The sequence below is a fragment of the Sinocyclocheilus rhinocerous genome, unplaced genomic scaffold (assembly GCF_001515625.1).
Source record: "Sinocyclocheilus rhinocerous isolate Xijiao unplaced genomic scaffold, SAMN03320098_v1.1 scaffold68, whole genome shotgun sequence".
In the NCBI taxonomy this organism is placed as follows: domain Eukaryota; kingdom Metazoa; phylum Chordata; class Actinopteri; order Cypriniformes; family Cyprinidae; genus Sinocyclocheilus; species Sinocyclocheilus rhinocerous.
The window spans coordinates 277550-295339 of NW_015666487.1; the positions used below are offsets into that span (position 1 = coordinate 277550).

At 37.2% G+C, this 17790-nt stretch overlaps 1 protein-coding gene across 1 annotated transcript in view; it reads left to right on the forward strand.

Moving 5' to 3' along the window:
* LOC107732383 (patched domain-containing protein 1-like) overlaps positions 1-11706 on the forward strand; it is a 20656-nt gene extending 8950 nt beyond the window's left edge. The window contains exon 3 of the mRNA XM_016543683.1: positions 10012-11706. Coding sequence (XP_016399169.1) covers positions 10012-11675 — 1664 coding nt within the window. The 3' untranslated portion in view covers positions 11676-11706. The remainder of the gene's footprint in view (positions 1-10011) is intronic.
* The last annotated feature ends 6084 nt before the right edge of the window (positions 11707-17790 follow it).

The window sequence follows — 17790 nt, forward strand, 5'->3', positions numbered from 1 at the left end:
TTTGTGTGTGTGTGTGTGTTTGTGTGTGTGTGTGTGTGTGTGTGTGTGTGTGTGTGTGCAGTGGCGTAGTCACTCTCCAGCACGTCAGTGCTATTGATCGAGCTCATTTAGGGCCACAGACTGTGGAACAGCATGTGCCCTGGGATCTGGACCGTCTCCTTGCAATTCTCTCCACACAAGCATGATTGTGCCTGGTCATGGCTAACACACATTGACAGTGCCTGGGAAGCCCAATCCCATCTCGGTCACCATTCTAGAAACAAACACGTGCAACCGCCAGCATTTCCAGCAGACCTTTGCTGTCTCCCGCAGGAAAATATAGATGATGGGGTGTTAGTAGATTGAAAACTGGCCATGTTGAATGCCATTGATTTGCCTCTGTGCTAGAAGGCAAGAGCAAGTCCTGGGGAAGAGATTAGGGGTCTTACCAATGAACTACTTATCACAAATGTCTTCAAGCGTCACATATTACATGCCATTAAGCCTGTGGCTGGATAATTTGCCATTGTCAGGAGGAAGAATCAGAATGAGAAAGGTTTGTTGGACATGGCAAGCCAAGAGAAAACAATTAATTCGCATAGCTTGGTCAGGCATGATGTGCGACTACTGAATCGATGCGTGAAATAGAAATAATAACAGACGTCCAGCTATTCATTTGTCATTAATATTCCAGTCCTTTTATCCTTCAGTTGTATGATTTATGTTTCACAGGTTTTTTTTCTGATTGAAAATTATGCAAGATTGGAAATTACGGGAATGGGTTCTTTTTCGTTTAGTGGCTTGCTTCAAGTGGAATAATTGGCATTAAAAATACAAGAGTGTTTTGAATTGAAGCTGTTTCAACTTGACAATATTTTTACTGTCATCTTTAAGCTTCTAGACCACTAAAAGGAAAAGTGCTGTTTTTAGTGTGGGAGCACAATTGTTGGGAGAAATAGATCTTCCGGTGAAGGCCTTGAACACACTGACACATGCTGACAGTGGCATGTTTTACAATGACATGAAATGCTGTCATAGATTGTAAGGTAGATTCTCCCATGAGTTTATGTGACTGAAGCCACGGCGTATAGAAAGTGAGTGATGGAAAAGGGCGATCATGAGCTATTCAACCACTTCCTTGATTGCTGCTTTCTTTTTAAGGCTGATGTATTGTTTAAAACTGTACTAGCTTCTACTGTATGTTGTAGTTCATTGTCTTTTTGATATCAAAGTAGCCTCATTACTTTGTACGAAACTGATAATGAACAATTAAATTGTGGGTTTGAGGTCAAGAAATTTCAATAGTTGAACTAGTGTGGCCCATGGCACAATAAATGCAGGGCGTTTTGTTCAGCTCATTCGGCATCTCAGCAGAAAAGTAGGCCATAAGAAAGATCTAAAAGTTTTAACTATTCATTCGAGATGGATATAAAGCCCCAACTTTTTAATTAATATTTTTTTATTGGACAGCCTTTTTCATATATGAATACTTTGTACTGTACTTTCTCTTGGCTATTTTTAGATTGGTTCTTTATGTTTAGCATAAAAGATCTTAGGGCAGTTTCTTCTTTCTTATTTATATGTCTGATTTAATATATGATGAAAGCAATGCATATATTAATCATATTATATTTCGTAATAATATTTCACTATATTACTGCTTTGCTGTATTTTAATAAAATAAATGCTTGCTTTTAAAAACATTAAAAACTCCTACCTACCCCAAACTTTTGAATGGTAGTGCATTGTACTGTTTCTATTGAAATGACAATCTTGAAATTCCAAGGTTAAAAATGGAAACTTGTTCATTGCCAAACACAGCTAAATGATGGTTCGTAGAGTCAACAGCAGGATTGATGAGGTCCACTCCAATGAAATTATGTGCGCGTAACTCAAGCCCTCTGCTGATTTACATGCGGTGCATTTGCACATGCTTTTTCATTAGCCGTTGCAGATGCAACAGATGTGTGGGGTGCCACAAGAAGCAGAAGCCTTTCAATACAATGATTCTCGTTACAACAGAAGTGTCACACATCCTCTCCATCTTCTGACTGCAATCGTTTGACTGGCTCTGCAAAGTGCCCAGCTTTCTACTTAGACACCGTTGTGTTGTGTTGAGTTTTGTGCATGTCGCACACCTAATCCTTAGCAGCAGGATTAACGGTGAGCTGTGATGTGTGCCATGTTAAGATAAGGACATGTTCACTGTCAAAGGAGATGCTAATTTTGGGCATTTTTGTAATGCAGCGTTCTCAGCATGTTTCATTTTTATTTTTGAATGAACAGTGCTGCCTTTATACTGATAATGTCATGCAATAAAATGAAAGACAATTTTTTTGCACTGCAAAAGCAAGATATATTTATTTGAGAAATAAATTTGTGCAAGATATGATATGAATGCATAAAAAGCACATTAAAGGAATAATTGAGGAATAAATGTACTCAGCCCCCTGTAAGGCCATCCAAGATGTTGATGAGTTTGTTTCTTCATCAGAACAGACTTGGAGAGATATAGCATTACATCACTTGCTCACCAATGGATCTTCTGCAGTGAATGGGTGCCGTCAGAATGAGAGTCCAAACATCTGATTTGTTTCTTACAAACACGCAACTTTTCCACTTCATAAGACATTAATTTATGTTTTTATGAGCTCTTTAAACTCTTATTCTGATGGCACCCATTCACCGCAGGGAATCCGTTGGTGAATTACTCCAAATAAATCAAGCCATTTTGTTGTAGCATTTGCCACAAAAAAGAACTATGATGATAATACCATGTTGCATGTCCAAACAATGTGATAATACCACTTGAAAATAAATATAAATAGTAAAATAACTAAAATATACTGCACTACTACAAGAATATCTCTTCAGAGGATATATAGGCTGTTGTACATGTCTTGTCAGTGCTGCACAGAAAGACTGACACGGTATGGAAATCCGTGTAATATTTTTTCCATCTTCTGTCACAACTGGACATGCTTTATGAGAGGTGTACGAAGGGTCCATCTGTAGGATGTTTTCCTGCCAGTGATGGATGTGTTTGCAGCTGCTCTGGTGCTGAAGTTTTAAAGCAGTAATTTTGTTTAATGACTCACTGCACTGCAGCGAGAGAGGTGATGCAGCTCTTTATATTGAAGCCACGGCCTCAGAGTAGCTTTCCTCCAGCCGGGGCCGGCTGGAACTGTCCACGGGAGGCCTGTGACAAACTGCCCTCCTTAGCTATGTGGAATGTTGTACCTGTCCCCCAGCACCCAGAGACATGAGGTACAGCCCTTTATTTCCTACCGTACCCCTTGTGAGACTTGCAGGGTACACTGCAGTTCAGTTCCCTAGGTGTTCTCACTAGCATGGGAGAAGCACTCTGGGGGAGGGAATTCACTATGAATGAACTGCGCCCACTGTTTATTTGTGCACGCGGTCTGCATTGTTTCAGCACCAGATTCACTAAAGGAATTATGCATATCCGGTAACACACAAACACACCCACAAAAACACAGTTTGCGCAGTGCAATTTCTCCTTTTGCAGGTCAGTTCTGAGTGTTGGGTTGTGTAGGATGCTTTTACCACAATCCTGTTTACTACCCTGGGAACCGAATCTGCTATTTGAAATATTGTAAGTCTGCTCGACTACCATTGTTGGGAAGTAACAAACTAAAAGTAGAAAAAGAAAATACATTTTTTTAAAGTTGTGAATAAAGCAGAGATTAATGGAGTTTGTTTTGCAAGACAACGTGATATTTTTAAGTAGAAAGGCTAAAATCATATTTGATTTAAGTAACACACTTATGTTGTTGTTGTTGTTTTTTTGTCAACTACATTTTTCAGTATCTTATCTATAACAGTGTTTCATTTTTCTCTCTTTTGTAGCACTGGAAAGTCAGATTCATTAGTGAATCAGTTTGTTTGGGCATTTTATGTAAATGAACAGATTCACAAATGAATCACACATTTGAATCCCTATATGTTCATGGTTTAGACTTGTAAATTATGTTTTTTTTTTTTGTTGTGTTTACTATAAATTCACCTGTTCCAATTTAGGTTTATTTATTATTATATAAATTATGTTTACACTGTACAATAAGGTTTCATTCATTTATGCTATTTAACTACATTTGTTAACATGAACTAACAATGAACAATACTTCTACAGCAATACTTCTATGTTAACTTTCACATTTGTGACCCTGGACCACAAAACCAGTCTTAAGTCGATTGGGTATATATTTAGCAATAGACAAAAAAAACATTGCATGGGTCAAAATTATCGATTTTTCTTTTATGCCAAAAATCATTAGGATATTAAGTAAAGATCATGTTCCATAAAGATATTTTGTAAATTTCCTACCGTAAATATATCAAAACTTAATTTTTGATTAGTAATATGCATTGCTAAGAACTTCATCTGGACAACTTTAAAGGTGATTTTCTCAGTATTTTGATTTTTTTGCACCCTCAGATTCCAGATTTTCAAACCATACATCAGTGGAAAGCTTATTTATTCAGCTTTCAGATGATGTATAAATCTCAATTTCAAAAAAATTGACCCTTATGACTGGTTTTGTGGTCCAGGGTCACATTTACTAATACATAAAAAAAAATTGTCTGTTACCATTAATTCACTGTGAACTAACATGAACAATGAACAACTGTATTTTATTAACATTAACAAAGGTTTTTAAATGCTGTAAAAAATATATTGCTCATAGTTAGTTCATGTAACTAATGTTAACAAATGAGACATTATTGTGAGTGTTACTTAAGTTATTATAGAAATTATATATATTGTATTTTTCATTTAACTAGTTTTTCATCTTTTTTTTTTTCAAATGGTAGCTTGGTTGTAGATTAAATAGTTTAAATTATATTTAGCTTGTAACTTGGCAAGGTAGACTTTCAAAGCTTCTCCAACATTGTACAATGAATGCACAGCTGTATGGTATATTGCTCTTTTCCATCACTCGATGAATAAGAGTGTTTTGTGAATAAAACTGTGCTAAACTTATTTTGCATAGAAAGGGTTGTCTGGGATAAAAAAAAAATACATTTACTTAATTTTAACATTTTGCGTCTTGTTAAGATGGATTGCAGGTGGTTAGTGAAAAGTACAGTGTTTACGGTGAAATGCTATTTAGTGGGTTTTCTCTGTATGTCCTCACTGTTGTATGTTAATAATACTGTATATGATAATGTTGAAGTATGACAACATATTGAGAGTCCCATTGTCCCTGTTGTGCTGGTCCAGTGAAATCATCCTAGACGTTGTTGAAAATCTCTGTCTTACTCTGTAATGTATAAGCAGCATTCTCATGCCAGCTCGCGGCTTTGTGCTTTCAGTTTTGAATACACTCTATTTGCTGCTGCACTCCTTAACGTTTGGCGCCGCTGCTGCGGTAAAACATGTCAATCTTGTTTCAAGATGTCACTTTGCTATGCACTCCTCTACTGGCCCCGATTTAATTTACAGCCTTGAATGGATGGACCCCTTTTGACAGAGCTTGTTTAAAACAAAATCACTGCCATACAGTAGATGCTATTTTAGGAGTAAGCGTTTGCATACTGTCACAAGATGACAGAATTAAGATGGAATTGAATCGTTTTACAAAGGAGAAGCAAATAAAAGAATAATATAATAGTGGATATTAATAACTGAAAGCATTTATAATGGAGAGAATATAATAAAGAATATTTTTCTTATATTTGTTAAAGCGCTAACCCAGTGATTCCCAGCTACCACAGGGGGCACTTAAAGGTGACACATTATGCCCCTTTTTACAATATGTAATATAAGTCTCTGGTGTCCCCAGAATGTGTCTGTGAAGTTTCAGCTCAAAATACCCCACAGATAATTTATTGTATCATTTTGAAAATGCCTATTTTGAGTGGAGGCAGAAACACGCTGTTTTTCGGGCCTGTGTCTTTAAATGCAAACGAGCTGCTGCTCCCCGCCCCTTTTCCAGAATAGAACTGCGCCTTTACAGCTCGTATCTGCTAAAAAAACATCTGTTTTGGTTCTGATTATCATGTTTATCGCGCTGAAATCATGCGTTTTAAACCATACGAGTTTAAACTTCTGATATACGGTTTTCTGAGTGCACACATCCGAAGCACACTGACAGAAAGCGGCTGTCACCAGTGTTGGGGGTAACGCGTTACAAGTAACGTGCGTTACGTAATAATATTACTTTTCTGAGCTTATACAGTTAGAGGGCATTAGAGCTGGTACACCATTGTCGCTTGCGGAATCAAAATGACGGCGCCGTGGGTGGAAACTTACAGATTAAAGGGCGGTAATATTATAATGAGATCCCTTTGCCACGTCACCAAGGGAGCGAAATCAGATGCGCTCGTTTTCTCAGACGCTTGCAGAAAAAGGCTTACCATAACAAAGTTACTGGGTTAATCTTTTTTAATCAGGTCCCCGGTCCTTGGTTGCACCGGGGGACCTGATTATAACACTTAAAACCTGGAAAAGTCAGATTTTCATGATATGTCACCTTTAAGCAAGTTTGAGGAGGTACTTGGCAAGATTAATCCCATAAAACAGAAATTAGAAAATATTGAGGTTACTAAAAGATTACAGTAATGAAAAACTATTTATCTTTTTTCTTTGTAATTAACAACTTTCCGAATTTTTAAGGAAAAAAGACACAAGTCCTTATAATAATGTCCATTTGGATTATGTTAATTCTAAATGATATGTAGCATAATAAGAAACGGATTTGGTGTAGATGAAGACAGCTTGAGCCTCCCTCATTGAGTTGTTGGGCAGCATAAGACAAAAAAGGCTTGATCTAGGCAGATATGCAGTTTAGTCATGTTTTGTCTCTTTGTCCTGTTTCATTAGAGACCTTTAGAACTGAGCACATTTTCTTTCTGCCCTTGACCAGCAGCCTGATGGCACTCCATTTATGTTGTGGTGATTCATTCTCGGCCCACACTGAAGAAATCACTATGTCATTCTGAATAAGAGTGTGGTCATACATTTAGAAGTACCATTCCTGTAACTCTCATTTGTCCTACATAGGGAAATCCCTCTTGAATCATGTTTGTTAGCATCTGAAAAGTGATGATGTCTAAAACCAGAACAGTGAAATGCTAACGCCTAAATTATCTATGTGTTTTTGTTGTTCAAATATTTATATTTTTAATATTTAAATCAATAAAATGGCAGGAATTAATAATAAGAATGCTATGATAAGTGTTTCCCAATCTTTTTAGACTTATGGCTCATCAGTAAGGCTGAAATATCACTGCATTGGCACCAAACCAGTGATGTGCTGATTTTAACTCATATCAGCATTTATGTATCACACGAGTGAAACACATTTTTACAAATGTTAATGAGAAGACCGTCAGAGGACCTTTATAGCAGGCCAGTGGCAAAATATCCTCGTTTTATGTGTATGGTTAATTAAAAAATAACATGGAAAGTTATGGTTATTTTTTGCAGAAAATGTAGTGGAGTTCAGTGTTTGCATTTACTGTGAATTATGATGCAAAGTATATCATCTGTCTTTGTTGTTACTGAATTGAATTGATACTGAATTCAGTGCTTTGAGACATTCAGTGATATTTATTGTTTTGTTTTTACTAAATTTACAGAGATGTTACTTTTATTTTTTGTGCATATTATACAAAACATACACGCATACAAAGCATATTATCATACTAGCAAGATTTTTTGTTGTTAATAAAACAAAGAGGTTTACAAGATAAAAAAAGTATTCAAGTTTTTTATTTCAAAATTGCTTAAAAATGGATTATGTCACTTGCAATTTCTTTGTAATTTACTAATAGTTTCTAAGTAAAAATTTCGACACTATTTTTTTTTTGAATAGTTTTAGTTTATTAACAAAACACAAATGAAACTTTCCAGATTGGGAATCACTGAACTAAATGAATTAGCCTCCATCAGCCAAGAGATTACAATTTCCATTTAGCAAAGATGAAGTGAAAATTTGCTTATCATCCATTAGCATCTTACAATTCTTTGCACATTTTCCAAATAATAAATGGCACTCACTTCATGAATCTAATTAATCTTCTTAATAGGAGAATGCAAAAGAATTGCTCAAGCAGTAATAGTGTTGTTCATGAGATGGCAGGGTCAACAAATTAAATCCTCATACAATGATTTTGTTGATATATATAATGTGGCAAGTGGTGACCCATGCTCACACTCAGATGTCTGAAAGTTTTAATTCTACCAAACGTTGTGTTCAGTAGTTTAGGTTTTAATTACCATTTAGCAGCTGGTTTTATTCAGAGCAGCTTCCTATAATTGCAGGGACAGCCCTTTTGGAGCAACCTATCTTAAGTGTGCTTGATGATGAAAGAAAGATTGTGATGCCCCTTCTATGAGTATGTAATTGAACATGCAGTCTTTGCGTTAGCAACCTGAATCTTTGGCCACCGGGTGACCACTAGCCCACCATGTGCCCTCCTCATCTTGCAGATGAATTCACACAAGCTAATGGACTTGATCTTCCTCTTAATAAAGCTAAAAGCAGGGAAAGCCAGTCCATCTGACTCATTACATTGGCGTAATCCTTTATGGTTAATTAGTTTTTTCTCCGTGTCTGTCAGGTCAATGAAAATTTATGATTTTGTAGAAAGAGGTAAGACAGTAGTTTTTGCGACATATTCTTGACAGCGACAGAGTGTGTAGAGATGAACTGAGATGTCCTTGATGCTGAGTGAAATATTTAGTGGATGGATGAAAGTCAAATGTATTAAAATGTTCAAAAGCGACAGTGTGCACACACTAGATGTGATGTATGAGCTTGAGCGATCTCATAGGTGGATGGTAGAAGAGTAATTGAATTACTGCTCATCTTACAGCTATCATGAAAGGCTTATTATTCCATAACTCATGTTTAGTGGTTGACCATTATGACCGATAACCATGCCAATATCTAGCCAATGACTGAAAAAATGCTGATGCACAGTGGGGTCCAAAAGTCTAAGGGCACCGGGAATACTAATATAAAATATAAGTTGTATGCTTCTGAAAACTGTTATTTTAAATTGTACAGTAGAGAAGAAAAAAAAACAAAGAAACATAACTTAAAATGACTAAGAGACTTTGAGGATTCTGTACAGTTTTTTTACTTTAGGTAAATTGTGGTAACATTTTAGTCAATTTTTTAGGCTGATAATTTAATGAATGCAATGTAGTGATGTAATTATATATTTTTTATTAAATAGGAAAAATAAAAAAATAGTTGCATTTTCACTAATAGTATTAGACTTTTGGCCTCTACTGTACAATTTAATCATGGCAAAGTATTCATACTGAAAATAAATTATCTCTCATTTAACACATTAAATACGGTGGCCGAGAGAGCTCAACGCACTGCAACTTAAGAAAACACATGCAAATTGAAAAAACACCAGCAAATTAAGAAAACATCTTCATCAGTTTGACAACACATGCGCTGCAAATCCTCACAGCACATGCAAATGAAGAAACGCGCTGCAAATCCTCACAGCACATGCAAATGAAGAAACGCGCTGCAAATCCTCACAACACATGCAAATGAAGAAACGCGCTGCAAATCCTCACAACACATGCAAACGAAGAAACGCGCTGCAAATCCTCACAACACATGCAAACGAAGAAACGCGCTGCAAATCCTCACAACACATGCAAATGAAGAAAAGTTACAGCGCGTTGAGCTCTCTCGGCCACCGTACACATTTATTATTTATTTAATGTATTTATATAGATTCATATTCAAAATCAAACTTGATTGAGGGCTGTGGGATTAAAGTAAAATTGTATATATTAGGACAAATGGTTTGGAATATATTTCTAATAAATTTAATTCAAATACTTAAAATTCACTGCAAAAAAGGTATATTGCCAACTGAAACTTGGCTGTTGTTGGATTTTGGAACTGACACATCTATCATTTTTTTCAATTTTGAAGATTATATTCATGCTGACATTGCACATGCGGTGTAATCAAGTTTCTCTGTGAATTCTCCGTGCATCAAACTATAAATTGCTTCTTTTTTTGTTTTCAGGCCATGGAACAAAGGGTGTGTTTGAGCTTCTGGCAGGCTGGAGAAGAACCAGAGAGAGTTTGCCCTTCAAGGAGAGAGTGGCAGATGCGTTCGCCGACGTGATGGTGTGCTACACCATGACCAGCTCGCTCTATATTATCACCTTCGGCATGGGTGCCAGCCCTTTCACCAACATCGAATCCGTGAAGGTTTTCTGCCAGAGCATGTGTGTAGCAATCTTGGTGAATTACTTCTACGTATTCTCATTCTATGGCTCCTGCCTGGTGTTTGCCGGGCAGCTGGAGCAAAACCGCTATCACAGCGTCTTCTGCTGCAAGATCCCCTCGGTGGAGTATCTGGACCGCCAGCCCACTTGGTTCAAGACCATGATGAGTGACGGCCACGATTTGTCTACTCACCACGACAGCGTACCGTACCAGAACCACTTCATTCAGCACTTCCTAAGGGAGCATTACACAGAATGGATTACCAACACCTACGTCAAGCCGTTTGTGGTTATCCTCTACCTGATTTACGCCTCCTTTTCTTTCATGGGATGTTTACAAATCAGCGACGGCTCCAACATAATTAATCTGCTAGCTAGTAATTCGCCCAGCGTGTCGTTCGCCCTGACCCAACAGAAATACTTTAGCAACTACAGTCCGGTGATTGGGTTTTACATCTACGAACCTATTGAGTATTGGAACTCCACAGTACAGGAGCACCTCAAGACGCTGGGCCAGGGCTTTAATAAGATTTCATGGATCGATAATTACTTTCACTATCTGAGGGTCGTGAATGTCAGTGTGTCAACCAAAAGTGATTTCATCAACATCCTCAAGACTTCTTTTCTGATGAGCCCAGAATATCAACACTTTGTGGACGACATCATTTTCTCCAAAAACGGAGACGAGTACGACATCATCGCGTCCAAGATGTACTTGGTGGCCAGGACGACCGAGAAGACCAGGGAGGAGGTCGTGGAGCTGCTGGAGAGACTTCGACCTCTCTCCCTCATAAACAGCATCAAGTTCATAATTTTCAACCCGACGTTCGTGTTCATGGACCGCTACAGTTCCTCCATCATCTCCCCCATCCTAACATCGGGTTTCAGCGTGCTCACCATTCTCATCCTCACCTTCTTCCTGGTCATTAACCCACTGGGGAACTTCTGGTTGATCTTGACTGTCACCTCCGTGGAACTGGGTGTCTTGGGTCTCATGACGCTCTGGAATGTAGACATGGACAGTATCTCAATCCTGTGCCTTATTTATACACTCAACTTTGCCATGGATCACTGTGCCCCCCACCTCTACACGTTCGTACTGGCCACTGAGCATACGCGGACTCAGTGCATCAAGATCTCTTTAGAGGAGCATGGGGCCGCCATTTTGCAGAACACCTCGTGTTTTGTAATTGGGATAATGCCTCTTCTCTTTGTGCCTTCTAACCTGACCTACACACTGTTCAAGTGCTCCCTTCTCACGGCCGGCTGCACAGTGCTGCACTGTTTCGTCATCCTACCGGTGTTTTTGACATTCTTCCCGCCCTCTAAGAAGCGGCACAAGAAAAAGAAACGCGCCAAACGGAAAGAGCGGGAAAGAGAGAGGGAGCGGGAGAGGGAGAGAGAGGAAATCGAGTGCATCGAAGTCAGGGAAAACACAGACCACGTGACCAATGTTTGATTGAAAGATGTGTGTGAACGTAAGTGGTAAGAAATCAGCTCCTGTCCACTAGGGGGTGACGTCAGGCAGCACTTCACAGATCCAGAGGTGGCCGAGTCCGGCACTCTCGCCCCTGGGGTGACCCTCGCGACCCCAGCAATCAACAACAGTGCTGTCCAGAGTTAAAAACCCCTTCTCACTCATTTCTTGTGTACCCTTCGTCTAGAACAGTGTATAACATCTGCAGCTGCTAGCTTATGTTAGCCGTTAATGAAAGGTTTGCGAGGGAAGGTTGTCTTTATACATGAACTAATACAAAACACCTAAAAAGAAGGCCTCCAAAAATGTTATGAGCATGAATCTAAGCAGGTGGGTTCCTGCTTATTTTCGATCTCTAGGGGTATCACCAAGGGTATTCATATATGTTTTGTAAAAGCAGATATCGCAACAAGTACATTTGCTCTTATTTAGCACCAACATGATTCTTTTTGATCACTCTGTGCTTTTCTAACTGTTATGCACCTCACGTTCCTCCAGGCTTGTGCTTACATAATTAATCAAGACCAACTCTGTTTAAAAATAACTATGTGAAAAATAGTAGCGAAAGGAAGTAGCAGTTTTCAGCGTCCATCAAATTATGCAGCACTCTCCTACAAATAACACTTGGCATGCATTTATCACAAATGTCCTGTAGCAAATCTAATAGTGTGTTTGCAGTTTTCTCTGGTAGCAATTATTTAGACGTATTCACTGAGACTCCCCCCGAGAGGTCCCACCTTATACCTGGAAAATATCCTCTAAGCAAAGCATTAATGGTCAATAGAATGAATCATTAAGAATTGTAAAAGGGGGTTTTCTCCTTTAAATGTTCAGTGAAAGTACTTTTGTCAGATCTGACATTTAGCTGATATTCCGACTGTAATTTGTCTTACTCTTCCGGGTAAATAAACAGTGTCTGAGGGTGCTTTGTGTGGAGACCACCGACATGAATCACTAAAATGCTTTGCATATAATATTAAACTGCATATGCCATTTAAAAAAGGTTTTCCAATACACCCAAGTGGCTCATTCGTGAGAAAAGAGACTTGTAGCATGTCTTAAAGTTGCATTGATATGATCAGTTTGTTTACTTGCTTGTGTGTTTGTTTGTTACAAAACCACAAATCTGGTCATGCACCTGTTTGTGTAGTTAAACTGAGCAATGACAAAGATGAGAAAGGTTTCCTTTCTGTTGTTTTGTTATTTTGCACATTAGGCAGATTCACTGATGGCTGTCGTCTAAAACTATACAGTATGTGTCAAATCACAAGAGTAGATATTGTTTTTGAGTGTAGCATGTGTTTTGTCTGTATTTGTGTGTTTTTTGCGGAGATGAGCAGTGCAGATGGTATACACTGTGTTCACGTTGAAGAAATATCTTGCACAAATCAATATAAAGGTATCAAGGTACATTCTGGTGGAAATGAGTATGTCTGTTATGTTAGAAGTGTCGGTTCTCTTGTCCACAGGAATATTAGGCATTGCATCAGGTGATGTTGTGTATTAGCAAAGTAGTCGATCTGGACAGTTTTGATCTGAGTTATTTTATGTGTCACAAATACATACAGCACCAGTCAAACCTGTTGGTAGCTCTTAAGATGCAACACAAAAGATAATGTGGAAAATGTAAAAAAAAAAAAAAAAAAGGGATAGTTTACCAAAAAAAATAAAATTCTGTCATCATTTACTCACTCTCATGTCATTCCAAAACTGTATGACTTTCTATTTTCTGCAGAATACATATTTCCAAGATTGTCCAAACAATGGGGTCCAAAATGGAATCAAACGAGGGTGAGTAAATAATGACAGAATTGACAGAATCATTGTTGGGTGAACTGTCCTTTTAATGTGAACGTTTCTGGAATGAACTGTGTAGATGGAGGCAAAAATCAGCAGCTCTTTGCTTTTTGCCAGTCTTATTCCCCCCACGCCTGCATCCCGGAAGCCTTTTGGCTAATGTTCTAATAATCACAAATTAAAAATATTTAGTATAAATATTTCATCAAACTCTGATTGTCCTAATCAACAGTGTAAAGGTGTAATCAAAGTAATTATATCCTTATCTCATGCAACAACAAACTGTTCTCGTGTTTGCCATGTTTCCATTGGTTCAGATGTAGATTCGAATGGATTCTAAGTCGGTCATTGCAATGTATGCCTCAACATAGACTGCCTGCCAAAAAAAAGTGGAATTTGAACCCAAAAATGTTTTAAAAAAAAAATGCTGCTAGCTTTTGTCCTGCTGTGTATACTGTACACATTTCATGATCATTGGACTGTGCAAAACGCATGTGGTAGCCAGAGCCTTACTGATCCAGTCAAACAGCTGGGTTCATTGTAGAGTCATTCCAAAGGCAGATGGCCTCTCACTGGGGAAGGTTTCGTTGACTAGAGTTTACCTGAGAGGTTGAGATACATGGACCAAATGTTTGCTATAGAAAAGTCCATTAGAAACGATAAAATGCTTCATGTACAGTGATGGTCTTAATTTTTCATTGACTGTTTAAATGTGACAGGTATTAGGCACGTCAAGGCCACCGTGTTTAGATGCAACATTCCAAACCCAGCAGATTTCATAAATATTAGTCAATCAAACTTTTATGTACTTTGTGTCTAATATCGATGACATCCCCATATTTTGTAAGAGCTATATAATTTGCGTTGGAAGAGGGCATGAAAGTTAAATACACGAAGACAAGAGATGCATAATGAAAATGATGAAAAATCATATACTTCCCAAAATAACTGTGTATGCATGTATTGTATGTATGCATGTATTTGGTTATTGTGTGTATTTTTTTCCCCTGACGTTTTGAGAGCTGTAGATGCTGGAGTGGACACTTTGTTTTAATGCATACTTGATACCATCTTCAGAAATTTGTGTTTTACTTTTTTTCTGGTGTGCTTTAAGCCAGAAGGAAAAAATGATGAATTGTAAAATAAATGTATATAATTTTCTAATTTTTTTAAGAAATGAGCAGTGGAAACATTTTTTAAGATGAAGGTCATGTTATTATAAAAAGCAATAAAGAACAAAAAAAGGAATAAAATAAATTCTAAAGTCAGTAGGCCAGTAATAACGTATGAAATGTTATTTGCATCCTCACAGGTCAGTTCTTGCCCCACTACACTGTTTGATCTTTTGTTGTTACTTAAACTAGTAGCCTACATGAAAAACCTCAGTGTAATTTTGCAGGAGACAACATCTCTCCCGGCATAATCCATTTCTTTATAGGTGGCCAAAACTGAATCTAAATTAGAAATCATAATTATAATGCAATGTGTAGACATAGGTATAGAGAGTTTGTAAGAAATTTGCTAAATATATTGCTAAAGCTATTAAAAATGCCAAATAACTATGTTGACAATTCAGGACACTTAATTAAGTTCTAATTATAACCCAACTGTGTATATTCGTCTACTAAACTGCTGGTCATATCTCTAGAGTTAAGGCTGTATAAATGAAAATCTGCATACTGTTCTTTTTGTTGTGATGCATGTTCTTGGATCAGACCATAAATCGCCTAGTCGACATTCTTATTATCTGCTTTATTTAACTTCAAAGTGGCCCACAAATCAAAGTCAACACAAAGTCACCACCGTTTTCAGTGAAACTACAGACTTCAGGCACGCAGCTACGTATTCTGAGGGCCATAAATCAAATATGCACTTTTGGGCTCAAATCATTTTGACAACAAGCATATCATATTAGATTTCATAGACTGAAGACTGTGAATCATTGCTAAAATCATTAGTCATCATTTTCATTACAGGGGACTCATTTTGCTGTACCATATTTTCTGCAAATGCAATGTCAGAGGTCAAACAACAAACAGATACTTGTACCGTTTTACTGCTCTGTGAAGGAGGAATATAGCTCACGCAACACTAATATTTCTAATATTTAAAAGCTCATTAAAAATCAGGTCAACTTCTGATTATTTAATCAGTAGCTGCATTAGGTCAAAAAAAGAACATTTGAACATTTAATTTAATAACCTTCATATTCCTAAACACAGGCGACTACACACTGACCATTTATTACACGAGCAGTGAATACTGTACATCACTGTTATTTTGTTTTTAAAGGCTTGTCCTAATTAGTCAATGTTTTGTCATGGGATTTGCTGTTTAGAATGCAAATAACAGTGTTAACATCTTTTGCTTTCTGTTGTGTGTAATTTCAACTGTATTTTACATTGCCAAGGACAAAAACTCACCGCAATACACAGAGGCACCTTTTTAATACAGAAAAACATACAATATTGTGCATTCAAGGTGATGATAAAATGGATACCAATCAGCTGTTTAGCAGACACCAGCGTGTAGTATTTTCCATGATCAGGTCATTAATACTACTACAGAGCAATAATAAGACAAAGCGCAAACCTGTATGTTGTTGTTTTTGTTGTTTTCCCTTTGGTGCAAGGCTTTTTCAGACTTTGCCAGGATCCAAAATTAACACTTTTATAATTAAATTCAGTGCAATTCTGTAAGGTGATCTTGAGCTTAGGAAAGACACTAACTATATCAGTATTCTTTCCCCCCTCTTAAACAGAAAATGCAAGTAAAATGGCTTTGATGGCTTAATAAAACAGTTACTTCAACAAAGTACATGTACAAATGTACATAATAATTTTTTTTCTCCTATATGTGAAATATTCTTCACAGTTAAGTCACCAAAATAAAAATCTGAGGAAAAAAGCAACAATTAATCTTCATATATTTGTGCAGTTATATTTCACTGCAAGGCTGTACAATAACCTACTAATTATTGCCATTGGGTTTTTTTTTTTTTTTTACAATAAAATAATGTAAAACATGGTAGTATATTTGTTATGATATGCTGTTAAAAAGAAATAAGTTCCAAAAAAGAAATAAATAATGTAAAACACAATTTCATGTCAGGTTACAAATATTTAGGACTTATACGTTTTTTCAATGCATTGGCAAATGTAACAAAAAGTTAATTTTGGATCCTGGCCATAGCAATGATATATACCCATCTGAAGTTTTCCAAGTCCATGTTTTAGTCAGATTAATCAAAACAAATCAGCTAAAACCATAAAGCTATAAATATAAATCTGACATCTTAGGCAGACATTGGTCTTATGATGTTGAATGGTTTAACAAGCTCTTCACTGTTGAGAACTTTGATTTAGGAGAGGCTACATAATTTGTGACCTCAATTCACATTATGAGCCCAAAACGTTCATGTCTTGTGTTGTATAAGCCAGCAATGAGAAGAGAAGGCAGCCTCTGTTGAATTTTCTCTAGCAATTTAAAAGTTGTTTACCACTGTATAAAGTTTACTGTGTTGTTTTTACAGTAAAACTATCATCCAGCATAATAAGTGTGAGGGCAGGTTTTAAAATATTTTTAAAGTCGTTGCTAATTAGGAGTGACTTATTGCCAGTGATCTGATTTGGTGTCTACTATTAGGAAATTTTGGCATTCATTTCTTTTGTGTTGAAGCTAATGGCAATGAAGCACTCAATGAAGATGTGTGTTTGTTATGCGAGTGCTCATCAGCTTTGTTGAAACAAAATTAGACAAGAATTAGACTGCCATGGATTGTATGTCATATCAAAGCTTTTAAAATGTTAGCTGTCGCAATCAAAGACCCACAAGTTCATAAAATATGAGACAGTTCAAAGTGCTAAATATATTTTAATGTGACCATTTGTTGTACGTATTGCCAGCAGTCAATCTTTATAAGCAGCTTATACATAATGTAAAAGGTAATGTGAGTTTTCAGTGGTACATCTAATGCAATTAGTACATACCTAAACAGTAAATAACAATAATGAGACTACCTAATATTTAATTACTAAAGATTTAAAGCAGGGCTGCCCCAACTCGGTCCTGGAGGGCCGGTGTCCTGAAGAGTTTAGCTCCAACCCCAATTAAACACACCTGAACCAGCTAATCAAGCTCTTACTAGGCATACTAGAAACTTAAAGGCAGGTGTGTTGAGGCAAGTTGGAGCTAAACTCTGCAGGACATCGGCCCTCCAGGACCGAGTTTGGGCAGCCCTGATTTAAATGGTTTTTTAACAGATAAAAAAGCAATCTGTGAGGTTTAGTTCACTGATGTC